General features: G+C 41.4%; 3 protein-coding genes across 4 annotated transcripts; 1 reads left to right on the forward strand and 2 right to left on the reverse strand.

The window, feature by feature from the left end:
- Positions 1-372: 372 nt before the first annotated feature.
- On the reverse strand, positions 373-4,228 carry bub1bb (BUB1 mitotic checkpoint serine/threonine kinase Bb). The gene is made up of 9 exons (XM_084013618.1): positions 4,131-4,228; positions 3,257-3,421; positions 3,094-3,153; positions 2,854-2,998; positions 2,567-2,763; positions 2,316-2,479; positions 2,002-2,192; positions 1,816-1,916; positions 373-1,459 (listed from the first exon to the last, which is right to left on the reverse strand). The coding sequence occupies exons 2-9, from the start codon at positions 3,397-3,399 to the stop codon at positions 1,183-1,185; spliced, it is 1,278 nt and encodes a 425-aa protein (XP_083869744.1). The 5' UTR covers positions 3,400-3,421; positions 4,131-4,228; the 3' UTR covers positions 373-1,182.
- A 116-nt stretch (positions 4,229-4,344) lies between these two features.
- zfyve19 (zinc finger, FYVE domain containing 19) lies at positions 4,345-7,076 on the forward strand. Of its 2 annotated transcripts, none has more exons than XM_084013616.1 (11): positions 4,345-4,533; positions 4,616-4,737; positions 4,830-4,883; positions 4,966-5,132; positions 5,238-5,380; positions 5,520-5,628; positions 5,739-5,957; positions 6,062-6,138; positions 6,335-6,436; positions 6,532-6,695; positions 6,920-7,076. In XM_084013616.1, exons 1-11 carry the CDS (start codon positions 4,480-4,482, stop codon positions 6,996-6,998), a joined length of 1,290 nt encoding a protein of 429 aa, XP_083869742.1. In that variant the 5' UTR covers positions 4,345-4,479; the 3' UTR covers positions 6,999-7,076. The 2 variants fall into 2 exon arrangements, with proteins under 2 accessions (XP_083869742.1, XP_083869743.1); XM_084013617.1 differs by having other exon boundaries at positions 6,538-6,695.
- Positions 7,077-8,820: 1,744 nt separating this feature from the next.
- Positions 8,821-15,962, reverse strand: ppp1r14d (protein phosphatase 1 regulatory inhibitor subunit 14D). The gene is made up of 4 exons (XM_084013627.1): positions 15,510-15,962; positions 9,384-9,464; positions 9,024-9,056; positions 8,821-8,936 (listed from the first exon to the last, which is right to left on the reverse strand). Exons 1-4 carry the CDS (start codon positions 15,687-15,689, stop codon positions 8,868-8,870), a joined length of 363 nt encoding a protein of 120 aa, XP_083869753.1. The 5' UTR covers positions 15,690-15,962; the 3' UTR covers positions 8,821-8,867.
- Positions 15,963-16,589: the final 627 nt, after the last annotated feature.

Consider the following 16,589-nt stretch of genomic DNA (forward strand, 5'->3'; position numbering starts at 1 on the left):
TGGGAATAACCAAGACCTGCTCTGCCCACAACTGCAGAGGGTGGATTTCACTTGCTAATGAGTCAACCACCTATCTCCCAGCCATTCTTCAGAGTCCGCCCTGGGAGCTCCCTGGGTGTGAAGTACATCCCATCATCACAGTAGAAAAGGTAAACTCCCCCCACTTCAGTCAGTGGGCTTCTGGGTAGCCTCTCCTGGACAGTGATTAACATTTAGCCAGCTGAATGTATGATGTGCTCATAAAACTCTTGTGCTTGGTGTTGGGATTCCTTAAAAAGCACAAGGCTACCCTGCAGTGAGATAGTTAAATTAAGTCACTTCATTAAAATAAGTAGCAATAATGATGACATTTATGACTATTTAGATGCAGATTGTTTCTCTTTTTATTCATTCCCACCAGGCTCGACTCTTTAAACGGCTGCAACAGATTAGTCAGCATGAAAACGTTCTTGCGCCCCATTAGTAATCCGAATACCGTTACCAAGAATACGATTCCTGCTTTCCTTTGCATACCGCCTGCTGACGGGAACATTACTACATCCCCCTCTGACTAAAAGGAAAACAAAGTTTCCCTAGTCATCAGCCAGACATTTTAACAAGTTCATTGAACACCAACGATACATGGCCTAGAACCAAGTTGAAAGACCGCAGTGAAGCCATCCTCCAACAGCGTTCAAATTATACTGAAACATCTGCTCAAAAAAATAACAAGAACAACACATATCAACTTAAAAAAGCAGCACATGTAAAAATGAGGGTGAGTTATGCTTCTGTAGCAGAAATCCAAGCTGTGGTGAATAAACGTGTTTAGTAATAAGAGTAGACACAAAAATACAACACAATCCAGTACGCCTGTAAATATGACTGAGAAGCCTGTTATTCCTTGTTTGTTGAAATTGGGTATATGAAACTATTGTCTATTTTGCAGTTTTGGTAGATTTCTATAGATTAAATCACATTGTATGGGTGTTCTTTGATTGGACCATCACATTAAAATGAATGTTTCTAAAAGAAAAACGGCTTAACTCTTTTCCTTCCTTCAAAACTGGAATGTATTTACAGCAGGACAACAAACTATATACAGTAAAGTAGTAACTACATGATACTTGCAGAGAAAACTTGTCTAAATGAAGATAAAAATCCATTTAAAAAAGAGCAATACACTGAGTTTTCTTCGATGCATCAGTTTGAAGCACTGGCACTAGCTTGATCCTTTTGACCTCTGATCTCTTGCGTCACTTTTTTGAAGTAGCGCTCAGCGCGCAGTTCCTCAAAGCAGAATTCAGTGGCACCGTTGAGCAGCAGCTCTTTACAGTACATGCTCTGCTCCCGTTTTCCCGATTCAGCGTCTTTCTGTTGCTGATGGTGCTCCTGGAGTCTCTTTAGAGGAGTTTCCTCTCTGCAGGGTTTACGTGCTGATAAAACTGTGTTCACCGACGGGTTGATCTTACAAGGAGTCCTGAGTGGATAGAAGGAAAGTGCCAAGTCAAATGAAAGAAATCTTTCTACACATACATACCAGAGAAGGATAAACTCAGATCACAGACTTCACTTAGAATAGGGCATAGCCATGAATAGGGCTTCAACAGTCATTTTAATTACTTTATATTCTATTCATTATTTTAATTAATGGTACAGTATATTAAAAAGGCTAAAAGTAATGATTACTGTCATAAATATGGTAAAGCGTTTCAGTTTTAGTCCATTCTAAGAATATGCTGCTTCTTATGATCATGAACCTGATTATAAGCTGTTAATTAAATGTTCAGCAGATGAAGCAACAAACTGCAGATACGTTTGATTCTTGTAACTCACATTGTTGGAGGCTGGTCTGACTCCTCAACAAATGGTTGAAAGGTTGGTTTGGGAGGTGGTGGGGCCATAACAGTATGTCCAAATTTGGACTTCTGGGGGATCTGTGGTACATACGCATACATTAACATCACTGGGTTACACTCCATATATTGAAATCAACTAAGAGAACACCTGTTTGTCTCTTACCTTGACATCACACCATTTTTCGGGCCTGTGGTCATTCTCCTTTGCCCTTGAAGTGGGAGGGGCCACCCAAGACTCTAACCTGGGCTCTGAAGGGCCGACACCGTGAGACTTGTTCTCATCAAAGATCACCAGCTGACTATTTGAAGCACTGCCAGGGAAAGGGGCATGTAACTGCCGGCCTCCAGAAATACCTGTTAACACAATCCATCAAACATTGAAATTAAATATCTTTCTGAATGAAAACATAGATATTTACTGTGGTATTACATTTTAAAATTGCACAACTGTTTTTATTTGATCATTCACATGCTTACTTCTGATTGCAGGCCCAACTCTGTTGATGGGGGCGATGGCCTTTTTCTTCCCTCTGCATTTGAGTTCAGCTAGAGACATTCTCTCAGGTTCTTTAGGCTCATCATCACTATCGTCCTCCTCCACATTCATCATCACCTGTCGGGACACACGTGCCTGCAAAGCCCTACGAATAACATTAGAGAAAATTCTGATTATGCCAGTATTTTGCATTTTCAAACAATATCAAAAACTTTACTGGCTAAATCCATACTTGTGAAACTGCAGGAGCTTCTCATGCGGCTCTGCACACTTCTTGAATCCTTCCTGGTAGACTGCATCTGCTTTGGGACAGTTGCCCTGATTCTCATATTCTTCAGACCAAGCAATGTAGAGAGATGCTTGCGTCACTCCTATTCCCTGAGCCTGCATGTACCTGTAAATGTCCAAGGGCTCCGAGCAGTTCTCTGCCTAATGACAGACAATACACATGTAAGGCAAAAGTTATTCCTACTGCCGTAGTTTGTAAGTAGCAACACAGAGTTAAAATATTACACATACAAATTTGATCCAGAGTTCGACATAGCGAGGGTCGTTGTGATATTTCTCTTCTTCTGTGAATTTGGTCACAGCCCGTTCCAACAGTGTGGTGAGGTTGCTCTCCTTTCCTCCCTGAGGGAAGGTTTGCTCTGTCCACTTGGCATAACTGTAAAACAACCATGAAGAACAGAACCATGTGAGCATTTAAAATGAAACAGCAGCACATATGAATACACATTACCGTTTACATATTTGACTTACCGATCCCAAACATCAAGTGGATCGTCTCCGTCATAAACTCGCAGCTCAGACTCAAAGGCCCTGGAGAAATAAAAAGACATAAAACCTCCATCATCATGTAAAAACTGCTGGGGGAAAGTGTTTAACAATAATCCGGGCAAACTGTTTAAAAGACCATCCGTACTGTCTCTGCTGGTTGATGGCAGAGTTGAGACCATCCTCTTGTTGACTGAGTGCCTGATGCAAGGCTGATATGGCTCTGCCCCGCCGCAGTGGCTGGATGTTTTCTTTGCTCAGCTCCCATTGGACATCTCCTCCTTCTGCCATTGTGGAAATGAAAACTGGATGCCTAAAGAGTGACAGAAACACAATGTATGAGTTACTTAAAGTGCTCTTATGAATTACTAGAATTTCTTCTTGTCCCTGGTTTGGTCTAGAGTAGACTGATTATGTTTTCTCTGAATATAGTTTGCATTACCATTTAACTATTATTATGGTTTGACAGTTTGTCTTGCGTTGTAATCCTGTCCTATGAAGTTTAGCTACTTTTTGCATTAATTGTGGATGTAAAGCCGTGTAATACTCATTAATTTCTGAACAATCCCATATAAATACAGTTTATTATATGCAATATCGTGATTATTGGTATCACCATTAAGCTTTAGGGCATAACTTGGTGCTTGATTGTTCGAACCGATAAAAGAATGCAACATATAACATTATGAATATGATTTGACGTCTAAATTTACATTAAGATGCATGAATATGAATAGCTATAGCTTAACGTAGACAATCACAAGTGACGTTACGAAATGCTATCACCTTATTAACATGCAACTTTAACACTTTCTACTGTCCGAGATGAATTACTAGCGTTAGCCAGGTTCGTTTTATAACGATAATGAGTGTATGACGTGGGCTGGGCGAACACGCTAGCTAGTTAGCTAGCTAGCATTACCTTTAGCTCGATCGTTTTTGTCGTTGTTCGCAATATTAGCGACATTTACAAGTCACATATAAAAACAAAACGATTAGCTACAAAAGTGTGTCTTCCATACCGTGTACAGCCCTCCTTTGTCTCTTTCCCAGATTATTAACGTTACAAATGACGTGCAATGGTTGGAACAGGAACGCTGTTCAGTCGTCGGTTCTGTTTTGAACAAGAACCGCGAGAGAATTTGGCGTAAGCTGATTGGAGGAGCCAGAAACAGGAAAACGCGAATATACGTCACGTCGTATCTTCCGGTGTGGTTCCTGTTTTGATTATAGCGACGTTGAAAGGTTGAAAATAGGTAGTAAGCTGCGAAATTATTGTTAATAGAGCGAGTTTACCTTACAAACTTACCCGCTGGAGCAATATCAGTCAATTTATCATTGCCCGTCTCATGACTTTGTACGGGTGCCGGTATGGACAACCGATGTTATTGTTGTGCATCAAAGTTCAGTCTCTTCAAGAAGGAGGTAAGACCTTGCGTGCTTAATCGCATAATTTAACGTTTTAAGGAAAGGAAAATGTGTAATCTACGTTGCAATATCCTAACAGTTGGGCTGTAAGAGCTGCGGCCGCTCCTTCTGCTCCAGCTGTTTGACTTTCAGTGCTGTGGTGCCTCGCTGTGGCAACACCCAGCAGAAGGTCTGCCAACAATGCCATGCTAACCTGACAAGGTAACGGTCAAAACACGCAAAATATATACATTTGATTATTATTATTAAGTATTAATATACATTGATGCTCATCTCCGTTTCTTCACTTTAAGTGGAGAAGGTGCAAACAGGGCTGGGAAATGGTCTCCTCCTGAAAATTACAAAAAGTCAGTATATGATGACATTTGAAAATATGACACTGTCAACACAGTAGTTTCATGATATCTAAAGGCCATGATTCTTCCATAGACGAATTGCTGCACTTGAGGCCAAACAGCAAGGACAGTCAGCACAGCCTCCAGCACAAGGAGGAAATAGAAACAGTAAAGCAGGCCACCTACCCACCAAAGGCCTGAACAAAGAAGATCAGGCTATTGCTGAAAGACTTCAAAAGCTGAAGGAGGACACTGCACCAAGTAAGTAAAGACTGTTAGCAGCTACCATTTTGATTCAATCTGACACATATAGAAATAATATAATATGATTTGTAAGCCACAGTAAGCTTTTTACCTCTTCCTCAGAGTCTGTCCCCTCTGAGAAAGAGCTTGAGTCTCGCCTTGCTGCTCTGAAAGCTCCCAGCCGGCCAGTACCCACTGCAGAAGAGATGGAAGCCCGCCTGGCAGATCTACGGGGTCAGACTCCACCGTCTCAAGCTCCTCCACCTGTGAGCTAACCTCATCCCACTTGTTTCTTGGCCCTCATGGAGAACTTCAAGTATTTAAGGCTATTTAGAATGACCTGCATGCTAAATAGTTTGCTATGATTGCTTACCAGTATATATACTTGTGTGCTCCTCTGTACAGGTGCACAGGCCCCCAGATAGCAGGACTCAGACTGAACAAGCCAATGATCTGATTACTGAGATGACAGACGAAGTTGCCATAGACGACCAGCAATCAAACCCTGAATGCAGTAATTATTTGACTCCTTGATTTCTCCCATGTTTAATTAATCATTAATGTTGCAGTCATTTAATAGTCTTACACAGTTAATTATGCTCAAAGCTAATGATCCCTCTGCAGGTGTAGATGGCCGTATGAATGATCTCAACAAGGGGGAGGGGGGAACGTTGGATGAGAATTTGGAGGTGAACCAGGAGGCTGACAAGCAGCTGGAAGCTGAGACGGCTCATGTCCTGGAGGAGGCCATGGAGGAACTGAGGAAGGAGCGCCATTCCCAGGATCAGATCCTCGACATGGCCAAGAGGATGGCGCAGCTGAAGGGGCAGGACCCCGACAAAGGTACATCACACACAAAGATCTCGGTGTACTATTTTCTGAACCTTAGTGGTTATGCTTAGTTTCAGAATGTTTAGATCTGATTTAATGTGTTATATAACTTCTAGTGACTATGGAGGACTTTCAGCATCCTGACAGCGATGAGGAGACTGAGGAAGAAGCTGTGACTAGAGTGTTAAAACAGGTATCGTGTTTAAAGGCAAAATAAAATTCATTTTGTAATGTAGATCTTATTACATTTTACATGATAAATCACTGCTGAGTGCATCTGGACCAGTTTGGGTGGCCACAAGAGGCTGCTATTTTTCACTTTTTAATCATTTTTAATGTGATTGGAAGACGTGTTTTGAGATTCTTGTATTTTCTGATCATCGTTCCAGCTCTCCGAAGAGGCTGCGTTGGATGAGGCCAGTGGCTACAACATACCTTTAGAACAAAGTGGCCCAAAGAACATAGAAAAGAAAAACAAATCTAAGAAACTGGTATTTAACAACAAATAAAAATACAAATTCACAATATTTTCAAGTTATTTGTGAGACATTTATTCCCTTTTTTTTTATCTGATGTGTTTTTAAAGACCCAGGCTCCTGCACCCAAGAGTAGGATTTCACCGGCTGCTGTTGCACATCAGCCATCAGACAGTGATGACGAGGAGCTTCCATGGTGTTGCATCTGTGACCATGATGCCACTATTCGCTGTCACACCTGTGATGGAGACATATACTGCAACCGCTGCTTCAGGTAGCTTAACAGACATTCGTGATAATAAGTGAAATAATAATTCTTTGACCCCACAGTAGAGCTTTGCATGGAAACTTTGCTCTGCCAAGAACGATGGCTTTGATTTGGAACGCTTACCATGACCCAGATAGATTCTAGCCAGGCTGTTGCCATACTGCGAAGCAGCATGAATCTAAACTATTTATTGTGATGAATTATCAATCCATTCTCCATTATCTCCCCAGGGAAGCCCATGATAAATATGACAGGAAGGAGCATCGCACCACTAACTACACTGCGCCAAAGAAGAAGAGAAAGACATGATAGTTCGACTGTGCTGTCGGTGTTTGACTTCTCTGGTCAGTCACCGCTGTTAGACATGTGCTTTAGACTTAAGTGGCCTATTATTGTTAATAACACAATGTCCCAGAATAGTACATTATTATCTAAAACAAGTCAGAACACCCAATTTAGCCCCATCTTAGCTTATACAATCCATCCACAGTGGCCATAAACGTGTGTTGTTTTACACTACAAAAAGAGCAGCATCTTTTGTCTGTAATTGCCAAAAGGGACCTAAAGAAACTGAGCAAATCAAAAACAATGGGTAAAATGTATGGCAAAGTAAAGCCTAGAAATAGACACCTCAATGTAATACAACATGTATAACATGAGAAAACAAAGCTCCTAGTTTTTCTGTAATGGTAATTCAGCAAAAGTGCAATTCTTCTGCACACAAATTGTTCTTAACTGACCAATTGAATAAGAAACCTTTAGTGTTTTCTTATGTCGCTTGTCCTACTTCCCAAAGGCAACAAAAGGCTCATATTGGATGCACTTTGCACTTGTCACGGTTGAATTATTCTTAAGCAGCACACACAGGAAGAAGCCACATAAAAATCTCATCTTGGATGATGTACAATCTCAGAGTACTGTAAAAGGAGTCACTGTAAAAGGATTACTGAGGGCTTTGTTTTCTTTTGGCAGGCATTCACTCTTGTAAGCTACGTTTTACTGCAAGTGTGACATGACTGTTGCCTTTCTCGTCCTTGTGTATAATTCCATTATGAAGGATGCAAAAGTGTTAGCGCTATGGCACATCTTTTTAGTTTGTTAGTACGTTTTTATTTCATACACTGATATGATTGCTTGCCAAAAATGTCCCAGGCTGGTGGGCCTTGTCATAAGTATAGCCTTAGAGTGTGGATGATCTCTGTGTCAGAGTAGAGTGAAAGTGGAGGAGGAACCATGCAATTTCCTATAATGGAGCCCTCAGCTGAAAGACCCTCTGCGTACGACAGAGAGGAAGCCAGAGTGCAGTTTGATCAGTGTGCATTACTGTCCAGCTAACTGAGGAGAAACCATAATTACACTTTCCTCTGGGGGGCTTGCTCCATTAAGGTTAGTATGGAGGACGTTAGTGTGTTTGGTTGTGTCTGGCCATGTCATACACGCACCGCAGACAGGAAATGGATGAGGATAATGGATGCATACTTAATGGCCTTCCTGCTGCTGATTTCACTGTGTTTACTCATAGACTTGTCCACATTTCCTTTGTTTCCATCCCTCTGTTGAAAGATTATAGAAAAACCAGAAGCGTGTATTCTGGGAATCATAAGCTGAGAGCTGCGCTACAGGAAAGCCTTACAGTTGTCTCTGGACAGTAGGACATAATCATTCTTTAAAGGCAAGTAAGTGTTTTAGAGCAGTAATATAGAGCAACTGTTTTATTGGTACTCTTAAATGAATGGTTGCGATGGAACATGTCAATATTTATTTGTATGTGTGGAATGAATAATACCTGATCATACCCATCTGTTCCCTTTGTTGAATGTAACCTTTTTTCATAATTCATCAACAGCTTTGTCTCGAAAATGTTCAGTTTTATTTTGACATACAACACTGTTACCGGAACAAAAATATTTATGTACATAAATAGGCAACGGAAAATGTACAGTCTTAGACACACACACAAAAAGCAGTCCGTCTGAGTAATAGTACAACTTTTTATCACATGTGCATTATCGGTATGTTTATGGGAGACAAAATGTTGTAGCAGTCCATAAATTAAAGTGACAAAAATTCCATTCAAAACCTGTCTGCTAAGGCTGATGCTGACCCAAGAAGGGGAGGCGGAGGACAGGTAGAGAGTCCCACTGACATGTTACACTTAATTCTTTATTTGACCTATAATTATTTCTTCAAGGGACCTGACATTTTGCGTAGACCCTTTATCCTGTAGAGCAGCCCGTTGATAAAATCCTGAGGGGAAAAAATGGAGACAATAGATCATCTTGTATTTTTTTTCTCTGTTAAATATTGATAAATATTATTATTTTTTTGCCTCACCTCTTTTGGCTTTCCACATTCCTGCAGCAGCTCCTGACATGGAAACAAACAGAAATAGGCTCACTGACAACATAGAGCATTGCTTTCTCAGTGCAAACATTGCAACATTGGATTCCAGCAAGGGTCAAACTAGCTAAGCTATTAGCCCACATTTCAAATGAAGCCTGGTGTCGTCGTGTTGAAATGCTCAAACTCGTTGGCCTGAATGTTGGACTCCTGGGACTAAGGTTGTCTGTTGTTTGAAGAACTGCATTTCTTTGTACCAGTTCCATGAAGCAATACATAATATACATTAATAACTAGTGATGCAATGTGAATAATGGCTAAACATGTCAGAGTTATTCTTTTTTATAATCTTACCTGCAGACGGGTTCGCTGCCCCTCGTCTGTCAACTCCAGGAGCTCATCTATGTCAATCTCTAACTCTGGAATCTCTTCCTCCTGTAAAAGCAGAAAGAATCCAAGTTAAATGCAGTATTCCTGTAGTATTGCAAGTGTTCCTGCATGCTACAAAAGCTCTTGCAAATGCTGTATAAAGTGGGCTTCTTGCCATCCATTCACAGTGGTAAGACACCACTGAGCAGAGTCATGTGATCTAACGTGGCGAGGATTTCATCGCGGCACAGTGCTATGTAAACTGTTGGATTGTCATGTTTGAAAGAGTTGGCACCATACTCCGTGGGTGATCGCCTGAGTTAACGGTGTTGGCTGTGTTGTGGTAATAAGAATAAATATGGCTTTTCTTCCTTCCTTCCTCCTTCATAATTTCTCATAAGAAAGACATGATTGATGATGTGCTGCACACCTAAGCTATGCTGAAGAGCACTGAGGCATGAAGGCAAAAACACTCCAGGGGACCATACATGCCACACGACACCATCGGATTTCATGGATGGTTTACCCAGCTAGCATTTAGTTCATCCATTGCTGAGAGATTATTTCCAGTTTAAATGTTCTCTGAAGAATATATTCATCGCAGCTACACTAGCTTGTCCCACATTTTGAGTTTAAATACAAACCTATAGTGCAACTGGAGGTCATAATGAATCCATATATTTTTTTTTCCTAAAATGTCATAACTTAATAAGGGTGGCAGCACATTGAAAGAATAATGCCAGCCTTGTGTAAAGATAGTATAAACAAAAAGGGGGGCATAGTCCCAGTTATAAAAGGCAAATACAGCAAAGTGATCAATTCATATCTCAAGCCCTTTTCCTCACCGTTTAACTGCATGTTCAGAGGGAAGGAACAATGCTTACTGGAGGAATTCTGAACACTAAGATCTCTACAGTCAGCAGGTGCACACTCATTTTTGACAAGTGGGGCCTCTTTTTAAGAAGAATATTTTCCGGTTGGGGAGTTTCATGGCTGGTAAGGATGCGGCTGGATGAGGAGAGAGCTAATCAATGTGGAAGTGCTGAGTGGCGGAATAGATGGGCCCACCTTCAGAATCCCCTGTGCCCTCCTCTAATTGATACATGCTGCTGGTTTGGACCCCGTGTGATTCTGCTGATGTCTGCAGGACACATGCAGGGCTGCTTTGTGTGTGTTTTAGTCCATGCTTTACATTTTTGTGCTTTGTGGGTTTCGCTTTACTAATCCTTCTCTTAGGCTGTGGACGTTTTACAATTGGTTAGGCCTAAATACTTGAACTGTTTGGGAAATGTAAATGAGATAGTCCAGATTTTTTTTCATTATTGCCCCGTTGAAGTCACTCCTCGTATATTGTAGTCTTTTTGCAGTACTTTAGCTTATTATCTACACTCTGCAAGTAACATGATGCTAGAGCAGCCCACCCAATGAATATGAGTAATTATTGCATGATATTTCTGCAGTCGAATCAGGTATATTTTCCTTTTTGGCATCCAACTATACATGTTGGTGATAACTACATTTGCTAGCTTTGGTTAGGAGTACTTATTTGCACTGAACACAGATTAATATTAACTTTAGATGACTATTTGGAGCGGCACATTCAGTAAGTAAAGTAAACATGTGCAAATTAAACTGACTGTAGTGAAGTACTGCATTAGTGATGCGTGGTGAACCAACAATACAGTATATGATTCTGAAGTAGTTTTTAATGTAACCCTCCACTGTCTATCTATGACAGCAGGAACATGCAGCACCATGAATATCAATGAGAGCAACATGTGCATGTACATGAAGAAATGTGATGGCCTTTCCAATAATTTTTCATTGTTTCATATTGTACGCCATCACAATTTGCAGCTTGTTGAGGGCTGCCTTCATTGTCAGAGGAAAATCACATTTTAATGAGGCCTCTGGGCAGAAATGTCTCAGCAGCACTTTTTGAAGTTTAAAAGCAGTGGGCTGAAGGTAAGATGAATGTTGGCACTAATGTTGGAATTCATGAATATCAAAGTGGTTCTCGGGGAAATGCAGTTTTAGACGGGCAATGCAGATGCAATCTGGATAAGCAGTTGGATTTTGTCAAGAATAGATGACCTGCATTAGAATTTATGATTCAGAATCAGGAAATTTTCATCATTATGAGGAAGTGATCTGGTTTTTCCCACCAGGTCAGGTGTGGAACTCAAATATCAGTAAGTAGGCTAGCAGCATGGTCATTTAAATGGTTTTTTAAACATGTTTTATGTATTTTAAATAACATCAATAACTTCTGTATATACGTATATTATACATAGATATTGTAACTTTGTTTAGGGTAGTGCTATATAAATGAAGATGATTAAAAATGCCCTGAGGATAATACTGTGAGTGATGGATCAATGTAAGTGGGATTTATACACTACTAGCAAGACAGTCATGAAATTGCCAATTTTTAGTCATGGCTTCCAGAGAACAGTTCCTAATGATTGTGGTGGTACCTGAGGGTTGTATTAGGAACCAGACTGAAAGCCAGAATGTCCATGAGATATAAGGATATACTGGATATTCATGGGTGGTGAGGATCACAAGTATCCATGACCAGGAAAATAATTGACAGGGTTCACAAAATCCATTGAGCAGCTTATCATAACATTTACTGAGCGCATCTAAGCTCCTCAGAAGATGCCCGTAGTGATTGTGGTGACCCATTGACCTTTACTCTATCACTTCCAGCAGGCCGCAATTCCCACTTACTACAGCATATTTAAAACTGTAATGGACAATTTATTAGTAAGATAACTAAACATGCTCCCCATGAAAGAATCTCAATCCATTTACTCATTATATCACATTTCCTGTAGCCCTCTCCTTAGGCAACGAATCAACTTTTGAAATAAAAGCCATAACCATAATATTTGCTGTAGACACACATGATCCGTGGAAGGCGAATGCATTTGAATATGATGATTCATATTTGCTTGTTTATTTGGTTTCTTGTTCTGTTTATCTCCTCCTATAATATTATAGTTGCAATGAGGCAGCTATCAGTTACTGAAGCTACACCCAGCAGTCAGATGGATTATCTTAGCATACAAACTAGCCAGGCTCACTGTTTCCCCGTTTCCAGTCTTTGTGATGAGCTGCTGATTATAGCTTCATATTAAACAGTCAGCTGAGAGTCATTGATTTCTTCACCCCGATCTCAACTAGAGTGTATTTCGATGTATTTCCACAAAATGTGGAAAACCTCATTGAAGGTTTTTTAACAATTAGTCTGTAGTTTTCTACATGTTCAGTACATGTAAGCGTTAAGTAACGATATTCACTGACCTGTTTCTGTGGTCACACACACACACACACACACACACACACACACACACACACACACACACACACACACACACACACACACACACACACACACACACACACACACACACAATGTGTTCAGTATGATAATGTAAAGGAAACCATGCCCAGGAAATCTAGCTGTTTGGAGAAGATGCCAGTGCATGTTTAACTTATCAGACGCTTCCCTTTTCCTGCCAGAGGCACGAGCTGCACACTGATCAAAATATTCATTCACTTCAGAGTGAGTCATGACACAGTTTAGTTTAGAGAGTTTAAAGAGGGAAAAGTGTAAAGATCTCAATTCTGTCGTCCAACTATATGAGAGCGGGTCAATTTCTTAAGAAGAATTAAAACTTAAAACATGATGTGATTATCTACAATATGCGGAATCCTTTTTTTTTTTGCCAGTGGATTTTAATTGACAGAAAAGTCCTCATATTTACATGCCAGTGGGGAGAACACTGATCTGGGTTATTATTGACTTGCTCACCATTCTCAAGTCTAACTGAGAGCTGTTTTTCCACACCTCTTTTTTAGTTTATCATTTCTCAAAAGGTGTGAAGTTTGCAAAGAAAGCGGCCACTCCAGGCCGCGGCAGCACTTGAATGAATTAGAGATGGCGCTAAATAATTTAGGTGGTGACACAGGGGACTGATGGTAAATGCTTCCACGCGGAAGACTCTGACAACAGAGTAACCTTCCCCTGAGCCCATGCAAAATTCATGACACTGGCCATTGCACGTGGACGAGCCATAACTAATTCCACACAAGTGGCTAATGCAAATATCCGATCTATCCCAACTATAAAGCATTCATTTTCATACCAATAATCTGGACGAAGAGAATCGAATAGAAGAGGAACTTATGTGAACTTGGATTCATGACATCAGGCACTTCATGATTGAATCAAAGTTATCTTCTATTGCTATCTCATCAATCATACTGAGATCTAATCATTCAGCTCTCGACACACATGCACATCCACTGTCTCTGCTGTTGCATTATATTAGATTAGGTTAGAACCAGAACGGCCAATTACTGTAAATGTGAAATAACAAAACTATGGGACAAGATCAAAAGAGGACGAAGAGAAAGTCTTTTTCACATTTCAGAGTAGAAAGCTTGGGTTGACAACTGGAATAAAACTCATAAAGTATGTATTACGATAAGAAATGTGGGAGCAGAATATTGCTGCAACTCTTATGTATTAAAATGAACCCAAACAGCACAACTCTTACAATCTACTGGTCTAGAAAAAGAGATTACTGGAGAGGTTGGTTGTCCATCACATAGATTTGCTGTGAACGTCCATGACAGCCAGCCAGTCAGGATGGATGTGGATGCGTGCTCACAGTTTGCAGCATTAGTATATGCCATGTGCAAAGGGCTCGTTGGCAGTGTGAGGAGACGCCACACCAAGAGGTGGTTTTAGATTATCTGCAGCCAGGACGGCTGTGTTTGGTTGAAGAATTTAATGAAACAGTTTGTCTCTCATGAAACAGAGGCGGTGTTCTGTTCAGTGATCTGATCTGCATCGTCATGACGAAGCTCATGATCCCGAACAGACACTCCTAACTCCAATGTGCCATGCTGTCTGGTGTGGGCAATAAGACATCTGTTGCCATGGTTTCCCCTCAGAGAATGCCAAGCAAATCAATATGGAGCCTCTGACATAATTGGATTGCATCCCACCGTACGGGAGCTGAGTTATGAAGGTTGTGGTTCTGTGTGTGTGTGTGTGTGTGTGTGTGTGTGTGTGTGTGTGTGTGTGTGTGTGTGTGTGTGTGTGTGTGTGTGTGTGTGTGTGTGTGTGTTTGAGGAAGATGATGTCTCAACATAATCCCCTGCACATATTAAGCATTACCATCTATGCAATGAGGCCATTTATTTGGCAATGGATATAATGAGTACACATTCTCACATTACATCTCTTCTTTTTACACAACGCATGCACTCTGTTAATATCAACTGCATATCTAGAATTGTTTTGAAGAATAGAATCTGCAAAGTTTCTCTAATGTCTAGTTACTTTCATCATAAATCATCTATAATGATCTAAGTATGTAATTTCTTTGATGCATTGCTATTCAGTGATACGGAATGTCTCTGCAAGCAGAGAGACAGGTTACGCATGCAGTCACTAAAATGATGACATAATGTCCTTGATGACTCCATAATAGCAGGACATAAAAACTGCAACGGGAGTTGGAGTGCATTCAATTGAAAACAAATTCTAGGCTTTTATTTTGGTATACTTTCTCTGCATGGCACTTTATTAATTTATCAGAAAGGCATGCTGTTTTGGTGCTTTGTTAGGCTACTCCTCAATTTATTTGCTTCTGATGTTACTAATCTTTGAATCTATTCACACCATTTAAAACCAACTCCTGAACACAATGTAAACCACATAGAAGCAGTTTGTTTAAAGCGATCTAGGCGTTGCATTGTCAAGAGTTGCAACCTGCTTGCAAATGATTCCTCATGAGATCATATCTTGTGAAAATGACCTTATCGCTATATGGTAAAACACCACGGAGCACACTGCACAGCTGATACTGCAGTCAGGTTGATGACACGTGAGGGCTTGTGTGCCAAAATGTGTAGCCATGGAGCAAAGCTACTTGCCTCCCACTCCTCATTTAGGTTTGCTGTAACACACGTGATGGATAACCCACCACGGGCACTTTTGAGCAGCTCAGTGCCTCCCCTGCTCCCTTCCACCTCGCCTCGTCCTCGGGCACCCAACACAGTGTACGCCTGAGTGTGTCAGCCCTCCCCTACCTCACAGTCAAACAGCAGGTGCAGCTGCCCGTCGATCCACTCCTCAATATCCAGCCTCCTCTGCAGGTCCTTGCGGTTGTATTTGACTGTCAGCTTGCCCGGCTTGCGGTGCGCCGGCTCCTCTGTTTTGTCCGTTGCGTGGAACATCACCCTGGACTGGGTGCTAGGATCTGTCGCCATGGCTGCCACGGCCTCGGGGGAGCCGTGGAAACACTGGGCTCACACACAGAGAGAGAGAGACAGAGAGAGAAAGAGAGAGAGGGAGACCCACAGGCTCTGACACATTCGCTTCGCTCTGTCTCTATCTATTGGGCTGCTGTTGCCACGCGTTCCTCTTGTTATCTTGTTGAGTGTTCGTGCTCTCCCTCTCTGTAACGCTGGCTCTGGATCCCTGCCCGTCCTAGTCCTCTCTCTCCCTCTCCCTCTCTCTCCCTCTCTGAAGCTCACTGTCTTGCTCTCCTTCCCTCCGCCTCTTGCAACACCCACTGGCTGCACTATCAGGAGCATGGTAACGAGATACGCCTCTGTGCGTGGAGCGTCTCTGCATGCATTTGTGTGTGTGTGCGCATGCACTTTATAGGGTGTGTTTCTGCTTTTTGCTCTCTTTCTCCACCTACAACAGGTGAGAGGGCATAGTTCAATTGCAGCAATAAAAGCTGGAAATAGGATAAGAGGGCAAGCACAAAAAAATCACGTTAGGAATGTCACTCTGGCAGAAAATACATCAACAAGTGTAACTGACGTCGTAAATATACAAATATGTGTACCTTTTCTCCAATCATCTATCCCACTACGCACCACCCATATTTTCCTAATAATCACTCGGTAAGAGTATCTAAAGTAAGCCCACAAAGTCAAAAGGCGTTGGCTAAGGGCCCTTGTGTTGACTTCCAACAGGAGCTGGGTCCCCCTCCGACAGGTGAGCCAGGGTTCCTCTGTGATAAAGCTGCCCTATCCTTTATAACATGATCAGGTGTACGTTTAATAAGCCTTGAAGTCAAATTGGCATCCTTGGTTACGACACATAAATCATGGATGAATAGAGGAGCACTATTTATGGCTGTTTTGAAGTCAAATGTC

Source organism: Eutrigla gurnardus (genome assembly GCF_963514095.1).
Source record: "Eutrigla gurnardus genome assembly, chromosome: 7".
Taxonomy (NCBI): Eukaryota; Metazoa; Chordata; class Actinopteri; order Perciformes; family Triglidae; genus Eutrigla; species Eutrigla gurnardus.